Consider the following 15,026-nt stretch of genomic DNA (forward strand, 5'->3'; position numbering starts at 1 on the left):
ATTTGGTCACTACTTACTAATAGAAGATATCTTCTGGGCTATATGTCCCCACCCCTCCACAAATGTAGTCTCCAGTGTAAAAATGATAGATTTGTTATCTCTTTGAATAGCAAATAAAGCTAATATATCTACCATGCTCATTGTATTTAAGGGTGAAGAAGAACTCTGCAAGAAGATCCTTCTTATTCCATCTCTTTACTGTCCTCCTCTGCTCCTTGGATGCCATCATAATACATCCACTAACCATTTCATAGCATTAAAGCTCATAGAGACTTGTCTCATTAAGTTCCTGCTACGTTCAACCAAGTAGAACCAGGTCTCTGCCCTTGAACTTATCCTTATAGTGTCATGATTTAAAACCTGTCTTATCGTAAATCCTATCTTCTTCCATGTTCAAGGTAACTTCCTCTCTGATAAAATTTGAAAACTGAAAATGGATTCCAGCCTACCTTATTGGAATCTCCCCCAGGAAAGTAGTTGGTGAAAGTGAGGCTAGAAAGAGTTAGCCTCGGGGATTGTGCCTGAGAGCAGCTCGTGAGATTTTACTAGATGGGAGTTTTTTACTCACACATAATACTACCTCATATGATTTTATACATGATTTGACATTTTTCTTCCTTCTTCACATCTTCAAGTTCTACCAAAATCAAATATAACAACACAACAATTTTTCTCTTAACTGAAGTGAAGTCAACCAAAGTCAAAGAATTTAGGACAGAAGATAGGTCTTAAAGGAAATGAAAATGTGATCTTAGGAAAACTCAACGCCTCTTAAGAAAACAGAATTTGGAAGTGTTCACATTATTTATGCAAGAGATCCCACCAATTTGCATGAATATGCAGCAAAATGACTACCCATGAAACTACGATCTATTCTACAAGCACCTAGAGAAATACTGTTAATCACTTTAGTCACACAAAAACCACTAAATGCAATATTAGAAAGGAAAAGAAAAGAAACAGAAAAGATGAGGTGAAGTACAAAGCCATATGCATAACCAATTGTTTGGCGAGAAAGATCTTTTAAAATTCAAATTTAAAATGGAGTCGTGTAAGTGGCATATCTTTTGGGATTATAATCATAAGCATTGGATTTTGGTGATAAAACCAAACCAAAGTACTTTTAAGTCAAAATTCGAAGCGAAGAAAATATCAACACACTTTTTATGAGATTTCATGAAGAACTGGGGAAATGTAAAACACACCCTTTCATCCATGAAGTTCGCATTTTTACTAAGTTGTTAATCACAGGCCTTAACTAGCAAGTTACTACTAATGTACACAACATTTAGACTTGAGTCTAACTTTTCAATAACAACCTAAGAAGTTTAACCTTAAAGTCAAGCTTCATGTTTTTAGTGCTTGAAAATTGTTGTGCAAACAATCACCAAGGATTTTAATTGGGAAGTCAACCATGGGATTCGCATTTAGGTGAAAGTTCACTTAGTATACAATCCATCGATATCACAACAACTGAACAAACCTATAATGACCTTACATATGGAGAACTTATGTTCTAATAAGCAATGAGGACAATTGGAAGTTAAACCATTTTCGTCCCCTAGAAACATGAGTGAGTTTCCAGGAATATAAACCAAAACTAGTAGTAGATATATACACTGACATCATCTACAAGGTGGATAAACTACTCCAAACATGCAGCCTTTTTGTAGTTAATTTTTTCTTTTACTTTTTGGTGAATAAGCATATATCCGTAATCATGTCTTAGCACAAGGTCTTTGCAAGTTTCCACTATCACAGCAATAACAGCTTAAATTTCAAAATCTTGTCCCAGTGCCATACCATTTCTTCAGACACATCACAGAAAATTAGCATAACCATAACATGATAAAACCATATCATTGGCCAGGATTTCCTATAATGATTTGTAGTGAGGTTGATGGGAAAGCGAGAAATAAACTTTAAGGAGTTAGTAAGTTGGAAGCAAACATTCCAAACTATAAGCTTTAGTGCACTTTCTGGCAAATGGAAAGCTTGCTAAACAATTTCAAGTACCCGGATCTGATGGAATCCCAGAAGCTAGCCTTCAAGTTAGAAACTTTTGGTTGCCTCTTAACTGCAAATATGATGAGAAGTAAAAATAACTTTGTATTAGGAGACAAATTATTGAAATCGAATAACAAAAATGAACAAAAGGAATTTCCTGTCTGCTTGTTATTGGTGTTTCCTTCTATTCATATTTATGCAGGTCGAGCACCATGAGGTTTCCTACTATGTCAACTAGACAGAAGAATCAGAAGGGATGAATTAAGTCTTGTCTCAGACTAAGGAATCAAGTTGAAGAGGCAAGACAAAGTAAGAAACCTCGAAAAAGGGGATAGGGAAGTGGAAAAGAAACAGGCTTTATCTCCAAAAGTCAGCCAGGTTTTTTTCGACAATTTACCAACTTCCAGAACAATCAAGTCTAACAACGATCATGCAGTTACAACCACAAATAAAACTCACTACACATCTCAATTTTTAAATACTGATTAAAGCTTTGCATCTAGGATTTCTACACCGAAAAGGAAAAATCTTTTACATCAAAATGTCTGCCAGGTATTTTGACTTTTGTTACTATATATTGTCCCTTGTAATTCGTTTATCATATTATTTTATTTTAGTTATTGTTCCTTTTTCAGTATGCCTTTGTCATGCCTTATGTAGTATTTTGTCTTAGTTTCTTAGTCCTATTATTTTCTTGAGCCAAGGGTCTATGGGAAACAGCCTCTCTATCTCCCAAGGTTAAGGTTTGCATATACACCACCCTCCTCAGACCCCACAAGTGGGATTACAATAGGTACGTTGTTGTAGAAACTTCCAGTAGAATCAGTTTTAATAATGCACTTTGTAGTTACAATGACTATAGCTTTTCAATCAAGATTCAGACATTGGAAAAGAAACAGGTTTTTACACCAAAATGTCCAAACAGTGCCTGTTCTAGTATTTAAGGCAGTGGGTACTACTTGTGATATGTAAATTTAGTTTAATTTTTTTTACTTAACTGATCTGGATGCTGATGAGTGCTTAGGGGCCATTTGGTAGCTGGTTAGAATTATGCAGTGCGGGTATTAGCTATTCCATCATCTACCCCGCATAAGATAATACATGAATTTCCTCGAAACTTATACATATATTAATGATGCAGGTTTCTAAATTGCTAACCAACTAATCTGCAACCAAACATAACATTACTTATGCAGAATATAACACCTGCATAACTCACATCTAAACTAGCTACCAAATGACACTTTTTTTACAACACAGGAAGACAGAGACCTCCCCAATAGCCATTGGGGATTTTTCTACAATTTTTCCCCTTTGACACCATAGTTTACATCCAAAAGTCAACCAGAGATATTTACAATTTCTCAACTTCCTAAATATAAGATTTCACAATGATCTTGCATATACAATCATTAATCACCCAATACCCATAAAATCTTTTCACACAATTAGAAAGACTTACAAAAATCAAAGTAAAAAAATTAACTAGTCACACCAAAGTTGACTGCTTTAAACTAAATGAAATTTTAAAAAAGGAGCTACCTTTCAGAAAACCCAAATTAGTATTGGGAAATGGCAACTGATTTGAAGCTTGACAACGGCAGCAATTAAGAGAAACAATAGTGGGTCTGCAACACATAACACAAAAAACACAAAAGTAAAATTAAACAACAAATTCAAAAAAAAAACAGAAAAGAGAAAAACAAAGCACTAATTTTTCGTTACTTACAGGGAAGAAGAAGAAGCAACAGTAGAAGTGGATACTAAGTGGAGAGTTTGCATTTGCATATTTTTTTAGTGGAATTTTGGGTAAAAGATAATTCAAGAAAATATGAACGGTTTGCGTCCTTTGAGCTTTTATGTTGCACCTCAATTTATTTGTTTTTTTTTTCCTCTTCAAGAAAACTTCAAAAGAAATATTTCGAGGGTTGAATTTTTGAGATTTTTTTTATAAGTGAATTATTTAAAGTTAAAAAAATTCACTAAAAAATTATGATTTTTTTTTATAGATACTCTTTATTCAGGGATGTTTTTAATTAATTTATATTCTTAAGAGATTAGTTTGAAAATAATCAAATAGATATTGTTTTGTTCTATTTCTTTAGTTTTTTTTTTTTTAAATGTCTCATTTCTTTTCAATAATTTTTAATTTTTTACATAATATATTTAAGATTAAAAGATTAAATGACGTTTTAATATATTTAATGTATCTTTTATTTAAAAATTTTAAAAAAAATTATTTTTGTATCAAAATAAAATTAGATAAATAAATTAATGTGAAGAAGCGAATTATGGCATAATTCAATAAGATTCGTGCAAAACAAATGTATGGTTACTTTCACGAAAATAAAAAATTTAAGAGCTCAATAAATTGAGCATTTGAACTTTCACGTTATTTGTGAGGATTCATCCATTTCTCCTTCCTCTACTCCAAGAAAAAGACAAAATAAGAGTGAGTTGTTTTTTCTATTAAAAGAAGAAGAAGAGGAAAAACAGAATTTTAATAAGAAAAGTATAAGTATGTCGGTACACTTTGTTTCTAGTACTTATACTAGAAAAAGAAATATAAATAGTGAAAGTTTTTCCATTTCTTGCTATTCAATTGTTTGTTCATACTCTAAAAATATTTTGAGATTTTTACTATTTTTAAGAAAATTATTAGAAGTATGAGTGGGGATAGGAATGGACCTTCAAAACTTGTAACAACAAATTGTTGGTGGTGTGATGGGCTTTTGCTTCTCTGCAAGAAATTACTACACGTCATTTTTTGTAAAATTTTGAGGTACATATTCATTTGTTTTCTTTTTATGATTTATTAGTCATTTATATTGCCTAAATAATAAAAATTATTAGTCATTTTCATGTTACTTAATCTTACTTTTTGATGTTTACTTAGGTTGGAGTTATCCTTAACTTGTTAGAGTTTACAATAGTTTTGAACTCTTCTTTTTGTACCAACTTTTTCTTTATGTTCTAGTAATAGTTAGATCATGTATATATATAGAACTAAATTCACTAAATATAGTCAGGGTGAATTACAATTATCTTTTTTTGGCGAAAAAGATTTTCATAGACGACACAATAGCATCCACAATATAGTCATTAAATTAGTCTTTCTTTATATGTAGGTCAATTGACCTAGTATACTTCTCTTTGTGTCTGATTTTTCGTTGTTCAAAGTTTATAATTGTTAGCTTCCATATGACTTTATGTTATTTCGATACCAACACTATTCTATATGTAATTTAAGATCGTTATAGAAACTCATAAACTCCAAATTCTGAATCGTTTGCATCCTTGGATCACTTATTAGGAACAATGGGCATTCCTAAGTTTCTAGTATCATAAAGAAAATACAAGTTGTTCTTTGTTTGTGTTTGGTGATTTCAACTCCTATGAGATAATGAGGGCTTTCTGTTAGATTTCCACTTTGGTCCTTTTTTTTAAGATATTCTTACTTTTTCACTTTAATAACACTTCTTACTGTAAGTAGCAAATGAAAGGAGTGCAGATAAAGGAAACAAGATGCCTTAAAGTATAAGAAGTTATCAGTTTTGAATCTTGTGTTTGACGGTGATCATTTCGAACTAGTCATATATACTTACCCGTTTTATTTTATGTGTCTTAGTTTGATTGTACACGGAGATATGAAAATAAAAGAGAGCTATGAATTTGTTGATCTTAAACTAAAGATGTTATAGTATTCCAAAAATGCTTGTTCAATCTTGTCGTCTTAAAACATGATAATGTGGGGGTTGAAATTAAAGGAAAACTTAAGGCATTAGTTTGCTAAATCAAACATACAAGAAGATTGTATCATGGATTTGAATCTCATTTCCTCCTGTACGGAAGTAAAATGAGCGGGCAAAACAAAGAACCTCTTGGTCTAGTCCAGTCCCCCGGAGGACATAATAACACTTTTTAGTGATTAAAAATATAGATTAATGACAATCTTTTTGAAACGGAGACATGAATAGTGAATTTCAATAAGTATGCACATTTTTCTATTTTTTGTTTTTTAGAGATTTATAGTAATGATGCTCCATCTCTCTAATGCTTTGAAGCCAAGGACCACTTCCCATATGACAGTTAAGATGTTATCATTGCTGATTGCTGAGGAGTTTGGTTTATAATTTTTCACAAAGTTTTCTATTGATAAAGACATTTGAGCCAAATTTGAAAGCCATCCATCACAAACTTAATTTTTTGGTTTACTATTAATGTCATAGTTATTAATTTGATCGATATCGATAAATCATTTTAAATGTTTTGAGAAAAGAATGGAAATATGATCAATATGATGTCACTAGTTGAAGGGACAATGGATCTTTGCTTTCAAGGTAGCTTTGACCATTCCCTCAAGAACACTTCTGTCTATTATCATAAGCTTGTTGCTTATACAGAACAACCTCGGAAACATCCTGTTGTGCATCTATATATATATACTATGTTGTTCAAGATAATCTCAACTTGTCCATTTACTTGCCAACATGGTCAGCCATAAGCAGAGTTTTAGTTCTAAGTTCATTTTTCTGGCAGCTAGTTTTGTACTTGTTGTGTTCATAAAGAACGCAAATTCTGCTCCGTTTGATGAAGCTGGGAATGAGTTAGCATTTCTCTTCTTTTTTTCCCTTGTTATGTTGCAGAGGATTGTTTGTTTCTCTAATTTTGATTTTGCATTTTGATGGATTTGATGTGACAGGGGAGAGATGGAAGATGGAGCAGCGTGGACGATGGTACAGAAGAGCGGGGACCAATTTCTGTTGAATGGACAACCTTTCTATGTGAATGGATTCAACACTTACTGGTTGATGGTGTTTGCTGCTGATCAGTCCACAAGGGGAAAAGTTACTGAGGTGTTCCAGCAGGCATCTGCTGTCGGTCTATCAGTATGCCGAACTTGGGCTTTTAATGATGGCCAATGGCGTGCTCTTCAGAAAACTCCTGCTGTTTATGACGAAGACGTTTTCAAGGTATGCTTGCTTATCTTGTAGCTCATATTTCCCTGTATACACCTATGCTGACCTTCAAATGCTTGAGGCAACATGGTCAGTAGGGAATCAAATATCCGATCCCAACTTGCTTAGATTGAGGCATAGTGATCGTTGTTGTTGTATACATGTGCTAACATTCAAAGGACTACCTTCATTGCTTCGTCTGATCAGGCTGCAGAGACAAATTAGAACAACATTTTCTGATTAAACAGAGAATCTAACAAGTATCGATGTTCTTTGTTATTCAGGCTCTGGATTTTGTGGTGAGTGAAGCCAAGAAATTCAAGATTAGGCTGATACTGTCACTAGTCAACAACTGGGAAGCATACGGTGGAAAATCGCAGTATGTAAAATGGGGTAAAGCTGCTGGCCTGAATTTGACTTCTGATGATGACTTCTTCTCTCATCCCACACTCAAAAGCTACTACAAGGCTCATGTGAAGGTGATCACAGCAACACATTATAAATATTTTCTTCTGTAGTACTCCCTCCGTTTCAATGTGTTTATATGGTTTTGACTTGGCACGGAGTTTAAGAAAGTAAAAGAGACTTGTAAATTTTGTCGTCTTCACAATGCAGCATTGTATTAACTGTCAAGTATGAATTTGTTTTCTGCAGGCTGTGCTCAATAGAGTTAATACCTTTACCAACATGACATACAAGGATGACCCTACTATTTTCGGTTGGGAACTGATGAATGAGCCGCGGTGTGAATCAGATCCTTCTGGGGATAAACTGCATGTTTGTCACACTTAAACTACTAGCTATAACTCATCAAAAGTTTATTGTCAAAGCAAATAACTATGTTTGCACTTGCAACTTAAATATCGTTCTATTTAATATTTTTAGGCTTGGATAGAAGAAATGGCAGTTTATGTGAAGACAATAGATCCAAAGCATTTGGTGCAGATCGGACTGGAAGGTTTCTATGGTCCCTCGACTCCTAATAAAGCTCAGATCAACCCAAACTCCTATGCTCAACAAGTCGGAACTGACTTCATTAGAAACCATCAGGTTCTTGGAGTTGATTTCGCCTCAGCTCACATATATCCCGACTCTTGGTAAGCACACTGAAATATTACAGCATCATTCATACTGCAATACCACTAACATTCTGCATATGCCTCAGGATTTCACAAGAGATTTCTGATGCTCATATTGGATTCACCAAGACATGGATGCAAGCACACATTGATGACGCGGAGAACTATCTCAACATGCCAGTGGTATTCTCAGAGTTCGGTGTTTCTGCAAAAGACCCTGGCTACAATTCAACTTTCAGAGACTCACTAATCAGTACAGTTTACACAATACTATTGAATTCTACTAAGAAAGGAGGGGCTGGAGGTGGAAGTCTTTTGTGGCAAGTGTTTCCAGAAGGAACAGATTACATGGATGATGGTTATGCAATAGTACTTTCAAAGGCACTTTCAACCTCGAACATCGTATCTCTTCATTCTAAGAGGCTAAATACCTACAATTCCCTCTGCTCTTGGAAATGCCACTGGGGTTGCAAGAAGAAACATGCCCTTGACAACTTCCAGTTACATGAAGAGCTTTAACATGTTGAAGGTATGTCAATGTTTGCACGACCCATAAAATACTACATATATGTATCTTCTGTGGAACGTATATCCAGTTTGTCATGTAAGAAACAACGATAACCCAAAGTTTATGCATAAGGTATGCAAAACACCAATAAAGAAAAGTTGTATCTCTATGTAAAGCATGGTTATGAAGTTAATACAAGCTGCCTTTTGTTGTTTATTTTCGTCATTGTATAATAAAATGAGAACCAAAAACAAAAAAGAGCTAGAATTTCGTTCTTCCTTATGAAACATGTTGCCTTTGTTAAACCATGATAGGTCAATAAACATATACATCTTGTAAAGAAGTAATTCTTTGTTTTCTATCGCTCGTCTTTTCCTTCCCCAAAACCCAAATACATTTAAGAACAACAACATACATATCAGTGTAATCCCACAAGTGGAATCTGAAGAGGATTGTGTGTACACAACCCTACTTCTATAAGAGGTTGTTTTCGATAGACCAAATACATATTATCAGGGGAAGTGAAAAACAAGATCTTTCTTCATCATTTTTCAAAGTGCAACACAGCCACGAATCTTATAATTTTAAAGTACAAACAACCTTACCAAACCTTAGTGTCATGCACCTGATGGAAGGTCTAAGATAAGGAGTCTCTGAATCAGTAACAGAAAATGGAACAACTTAAATAATGGAACAGAAGGATAGGTTTCATTCACCCAACGAATGAACTCAGCTGGCTACTACGTCCTAGAGAAGAAAATGGAACAACATAAAGTGCTATCTCATCAAACCATCCTAGCACAAGGGACTGCTTCTCAGGAGAAAGGAAGCAGCAGGCCTCGCGAAAGTATAACCCTGAAAAGGGTCCGAATTATCCTTTGGACTCGAAATTGGAGAATCAACCAATGACATATCTGTCCAGCACTTATCAAAATTTGCAATGCAGTGTGTTCCAGCAATTTCAGGACGGAAACTTGGCCGCATCTCTCTTGCCTCCAACTTCTTCCAGTTGATTGGCTTGAACCATTTATGGTCCTTGATTTCATCACTTCCCTTCAGCCCACTGCCAAGCCTTTTAGTTGGGTCCTTTTGCAGCAGCTAGAGAAATGGTAAAGAACAAAAAAATTATCTGAGAACACATCTAGCAGCATAGCTCTACTAAGGCAGGCATGACATTACTATAGAACCGTAAAAAAGTTAAGATACTCTCACTATCCTGATTTAAGTTGCGTAGTTTAACTCAACGTGAGGTTTGAGAAAGAAATGAAGACTTTTAAACTTGTGGTTTTAAACCCCTATTATAAATAACATTTGTGTGGGTTTAAGACTTTTGAAACTAGTGGTATTAAACATGTCATAGCATTGGTGTGGCAATAAAAACTTCTCATTAAGGGAAAAATGAGAAGTTAAAAGTAAACTGTTTTCAAATATAGAAACGTGTTTTTTTAAATAAGAAAATTGTGTCATAAAACGGGATAGAGGGAGTACCATCTTTACTTAAAACAAGGGTGTGAGTGTGAGGACAAAAAGGATAATCTCATCTGGTTTTTACTGCAACTGTACAAGTGATACAGTTCAACGAGACTTGCAGAGAGAATAAGAGGAGATAAGGAAAATTACCCCTTTAAGAAGGGAATGTGCTTCACTGGACAAAAAGGCTGGCATCTTGAATTTGTCCTTAACTATCTTCTGCTGAATCTTTTGCCTATTTCCGGTGAAAGGAGGCTGCGAATACAGAAAAACAAAGCATTAGCAAGGAATGTACAGTTGAATTTTTTGAAGGATGCGGCATTCTCTTTCCAGGAAAATATATGTACAACTGAAGAGTTTCCTGAGGTCCGAAAGATCTAAATATTTGTAAAAGAGTCCAATTGTTTCTGCTAATGATAGATTCCTTCCATGCCCCACAGTTGATAGAAGTGATATATCATAAATTATTTAGTAAATTGGCCTCCAAATTAAAGAGGCTACATGTTCAGATGAAATCACCATAGGACACCCTTTATTTCATCATATGTGAAATTAGTTTAATGAGATTGATGGAATAGGTCAAATCAGAGAAAAACCTTGTTGGAATAGCATGTGGCTCTTAAAGCAAGTCTACGAACATTATCGGTGCAGGATTTTTCTCATAAGAAAATGATTAGGTAATGGCTAAGACTTATGACAAAAGGAATTTGTTCTCCATCTATATGTGCAGATACATGAATATAGATACTGACCTTGCCCGTGAGCATCTCAAACAACAAAATTCCTACACTCCACCAATCTGCAGCCTTATCATGGCCCTTCCCAAGAACAATCTCCGGTGACATGTACTCTACTGTTCCACACATGGAGTTTGATCTTGTGTCCTCTTTGAATTCCTTGGCAAGTCCAAAATCAGTCAACATGGCCTACAACAAGTTAGGGGACCGAGGAAATTAAATTGATAACCTTTACATGCAAAGAAGAGAAAATCAGATGTGTGAAGACGCTAGTCCATCCACACACAGAAACTGAGAGAGGGGAGAGGTGAATATACATGGCCATCCACATCCACTAGAATGTTTTCCGGTTTGAGATCCCTGTGCATTATTCCATTTGCATGAAGGTGAGACACTGCTGATATAATTTCAGCTGCATAAATTCGTCCCAGGTCCTCTCTGAGAAGCAACACAGGAATAAATTAATTCATAGTTTCAGCTTTCACAAAGAAACAGATAGCAAGAAGGGAAAATCTACCTGAAAAGGCCTTGCTTATAGAGCTGAAAGAAGAGATGACCACCATTAATGAAGTCGAGCACAAGGTAAAGCCTATACTTAGTCTGCAAGTTGAAACCATGAAAAATGTGTTTGATGATCAAAAAGAGCTCCAAAGTTGAAAGATTGAATTGTAATCAACAGTTGTAAATATTGTAATACAGTACTATCCTTGTGTGGTTGGGCAATGATTAGAGACCTATTGAATGAGAGGTCTAGGAAATCACCTGAAATGAGTACCTAAGCTGGACAACAAATGGGTGATCTATCTTTGTCAAGATATCTCTTTCTGCTTTCATATATTCAGCATGGTTCTTCTCCATAATCTTATCCTTTCTCATCACCTTCATTGCATAAATATCTGATGTACCCTTCTTTTTAACCTGAAATACTTTCCCAAATGCACCCTGGCCAACAACTTTCATGACTTCAAAATCTTCAAGACAGACAGTCCCACCTTTTGCTGAGTCGTTGACAGATAGCTCCTGGTCTTCCTTAATTGTCTGTTCAATAACGTTCTCTACCAGTTCCAGCGAATCTTCTGCTTCATGAATGGTGAGCCTCCCAAGTTTCAGTATCTGATTTTTATAAGAAGAAGGACCAACCAAAGAATGTGATCTACTGTGTACAATCTCCGGATCATCATAGACAAGCTCACTCATATCTGCTGGAAACACCACACCCTCAGACATTCCATTACTTGTTTCATTTGAGGCCAGACATGGAGGAGGACCAAACACATCAGAGAAATCGAGTTCAACCTGCTCAGAAGGAATCAAACCGGGGGCACTCAGTGGTAAAAGCAATTGCCGGTGGAAAGATTTTTGCAAGTTTGTTTTTGTCGGAGCAAAGAGCTGAGAAGAAACCATGTTTCCAGCAGCTCTTTGACAGATGTAGATGGCCAAATATTAACACTATGGTAGGCAAGCCTTTCCAAATGCTTCAAATGAGTGCACGTTCAGCGTAGCAGTCTTAAAGAACTTTGAAAGCAAGCACAACAAAATCCAGCAGAAGAAGCCGTTCTTGTTTCCCGATTTACAGGAAACTGCAGATACCACAGTAGTTCTAGTATTCATGAAGATTCTGAAGTCAACTCTGTCATACACGTCGAAACAGAGAATGAGCAGCAAGTTAGGAAGATGTAGTAAAGTTGAATGTAAGTCCTGTTAATACTTCAGAAAACAGAAATTACTGGAAGGAAACCCGCAAAGGATGCATACTAACATAGTATTCAACGCAGTGTACAGACATTCAAATTACTACCAAGTACTTCGCACAAATAAGACTAGCACTCTAGAAGAACTTATCAGTTCAAAACAAATTAATGGTCAAATACCAGTATTCCAAATTGTTGGTCCATGAGTTAGGAAGAGTGGTAATATCAGCCATTAAGTTCAAAATTGTTCAATTATAAAGAAGAAAGTACTTTGAATGAATTCATCGCATCATTCAAGAGAACAAAGAAAAGAAACTTGGTAGATTTATCCATACACATACACAGAGTAATATAATTGAGATCCTTATTAGAAAATGCACTGTGCAGTCTACTTCTATAGAATTACCACACAAAAACATAATCAACAGATGAAATATGCTTCATTATCCCGTGCAATTCCCTGACATTCTCACGCAAAAACAAAATCAGCAGACAAAATATGCTGCACTATCCAGTGTACATTTTAATCTCCAGCATCATTGTACAAAATTTCTCTCAAGTTTTTTGCGTGATTATACAACATCTAGCTTATATATACACCCAAAATCAGGATTTAACATTTCACCTACTACAAAACATTAATAGTTTCTCTAGTCCTAAAAGGCAAGTTACAATTGACAATAAATAAACTCAACAGCACTGTTTCCACATATTAGGAAAATCCACTCAATAGCACATCGAGTCAACACAACCAATCATTTATTAAATTACTTTCCTTTCATTTAACAACTTATCTAGTCCTATTCAAAATTTAGGCTGATCTTTCTTCAGCATTTCTTTTTTCAATCCACAAGACGGACAAACAAAATTAGAACATTGTTTAGAATGTCTCACACTAGTTAGTTATCTCCTTATTCAGATCCATTAAATTCACTTAATTCAACACCAGTTCCAACTATTCAAACACTACATTGTACCAAAACTATCAAATTTCAACCTTATGCATATAAAATCAACGGAATTATCTCTTTCACTGATCTAAACAACATCAAAAACAAAACAAAGAGAACTTGATGAAAAGTACGAGATCTGAACCAAACACATAAAAATAAGAAGAATTTTGACGGAAAATGTATGTACGAACACATAATTTCACGAAGAAAGTGAATTTTTTTTCCAAATCTAGATCTGTCTTGACAGAAAAAACAAATAATCATTCAATTTGCTAAACAGATAACGACGATTGCTTATAAAAAAAATTTACAAACCTAAGCAGAAATCACAAAAAGCAGATGTAAAGAGGAAAAAGAAGATGCATTACCGGGAAGAAGTGGCGGAATTTCTTTTCAGGAGAATGGGATTAGCCGTATAAATAGTCAGTAGTGGGTGGCTAATAGGGTGGGGTGGGTGGGTCAAAGTCCGATCTATGATCGGGTAACACGCCAATCAATTATTTTGTTGATAATTGACACGTGGCGTGATTTTAATGGTTAGTGGAACTTTATTTAGCATGCATGGTGGTAATATTTTCTCAAAGATGAGCATATTCTCTTTTTGGACACAAAAATTCCAATTAGAATATGTGGTGGAATGTTTTGGTTTTTTTTAAAAATATTGTGTTGCTTCTTCAATTTCATTTATTTATTTTCTTGTCACTTATACGAATTATATTCAATTTTTAAAGTGAATTATAATATAGATTTTCAAAATATTTCAAATAAAAATTATATTGAGATAAATTGTTTAACTCTTCGAATAATGTTGAATGATGGTGTAGGACTGTAGGGACTGCAAGTTTGTTACTTGAATTCTAGTCATAATATCATGACAATCTTTTCTACCGTCACGGAATAAAAATTAGACTATCAATCACGTAATCATCTAATATGTATCTTTCTAGTTTATTTCCATTGGGATTTAGCTATGTTTGTTGCATCACATTGTTTTAAGGTGTAAGTTTGAATGTATCATAATATTCTTGAAACTCCACGATGTAATTGACAATGCAGTTTTGTAGCACTCTTGCCTTTGTTGTGCGCTGGTTACTCCACCTTGGAGTCTTATGTTGTGCTGAAGCGCAACACTTCATCATATATTTATATCATTTTCCCTCTATTTTCAGGTCTTGTATTCAATTTGTGTGTCCTTGTTATAACAAAGCAACATGAATTAGCAATACTCCCACAAAACCTTTAATTACGATCAAATAATACCAATTGAGGCTTAGGAATATAAAAAACACTTATCTTTATCGTTAGTTCACATTAATATTTGTAAATTTCGATAAATTTTAAGTTGTGTAGAAAATGATCATAGCTTCTATTAACACACGATATGTACCATGATATAGATTCCAAAACTCTCTTTCAACTTCAAATTACAATTATTTTTTTGTTGAAAAATTCAATTTATTTTGTCCCTACCCTCAAATCAGCCCCCCAACCACCACCACCCCCCCTCCAAAAAAATAATAATTTTAAAGCTTATTTTTAAATTCAATTTTTTTACCCCACCCTCCACCCTACCCACACCCCCTCCCAAAAAATATTAAAAATTGTTTTTAAAAGATATTTCTA

The 15,026-nt window shown here is 34.6% G+C and overlaps 3 protein-coding genes across 3 annotated transcripts in view; 1 reads left to right on the forward strand and 2 right to left on the reverse strand.

Moving 5' to 3' along the window:
- LOC102591080 (probable acetyltransferase NSI) overlaps positions 1–3,884 on the reverse strand; it is a 12,916-nt gene extending 9,032 nt beyond the window's left edge. The window contains exons 1-3 of the mRNA XM_006362275.2: positions 3,737–3,884; positions 3,550–3,635; positions 2,017–2,077 (exon numbers count right to left, since the gene is read on the reverse strand). Coding sequence (XP_006362337.1) covers positions 2,017–2,077; positions 3,550–3,635; positions 3,737–3,795 — 206 coding nt within the window. The 5' untranslated portion in view covers positions 3,796–3,884. The remainder of the gene's footprint in view (positions 1–2,016; positions 2,078–3,549; positions 3,636–3,736) is intronic.
- Positions 3,885–6,442: 2,558 nt separating this feature from the next.
- On the forward strand, positions 6,443–8,777 carry LOC102591414 (mannan endo-1,4-beta-mannosidase 6). Its single transcript, XM_006362276.2, has 6 exons — positions 6,443–6,613; positions 6,710–6,980; positions 7,250–7,444; positions 7,620–7,742; positions 7,851–8,062; positions 8,131–8,777. Exons 1-6 carry the CDS (start codon positions 6,498–6,500, stop codon positions 8,561–8,563), a joined length of 1,350 nt encoding a protein of 449 aa, XP_006362338.1. The 5' UTR covers positions 6,443–6,497; the 3' UTR covers positions 8,564–8,777.
- A 292-nt stretch (positions 8,778–9,069) lies between these two features.
- On the reverse strand, positions 9,070–13,841 carry LOC102591740 (serine/threonine-protein kinase AtPK2/AtPK19). The gene is made up of 7 exons (XM_006362277.2): positions 13,772–13,841; positions 11,522–12,389; positions 11,277–11,359; positions 11,077–11,197; positions 10,775–10,948; positions 10,173–10,277; positions 9,070–9,650 (listed from the first exon to the last, which is right to left on the reverse strand). The coding sequence occupies exons 2-7, from the start codon at positions 12,161–12,163 to the stop codon at positions 9,348–9,350; spliced, it is 1,428 nt and encodes a 475-aa protein (XP_006362339.1). The 5' UTR covers positions 12,164–12,389; positions 13,772–13,841; the 3' UTR covers positions 9,070–9,347.
- Between the last annotated feature and the right edge of the window lie 1,185 nt (positions 13,842–15,026).

This window comes from Solanum tuberosum, unplaced genomic scaffold (assembly GCF_000226075.1).
Source record: "Solanum tuberosum cultivar DM 1-3 516 R44 unplaced genomic scaffold, SolTub_3.0 scf00385, whole genome shotgun sequence".
NCBI classification, from domain to species: domain Eukaryota; kingdom Viridiplantae; phylum Streptophyta; class Magnoliopsida; order Solanales; family Solanaceae; genus Solanum; species Solanum tuberosum.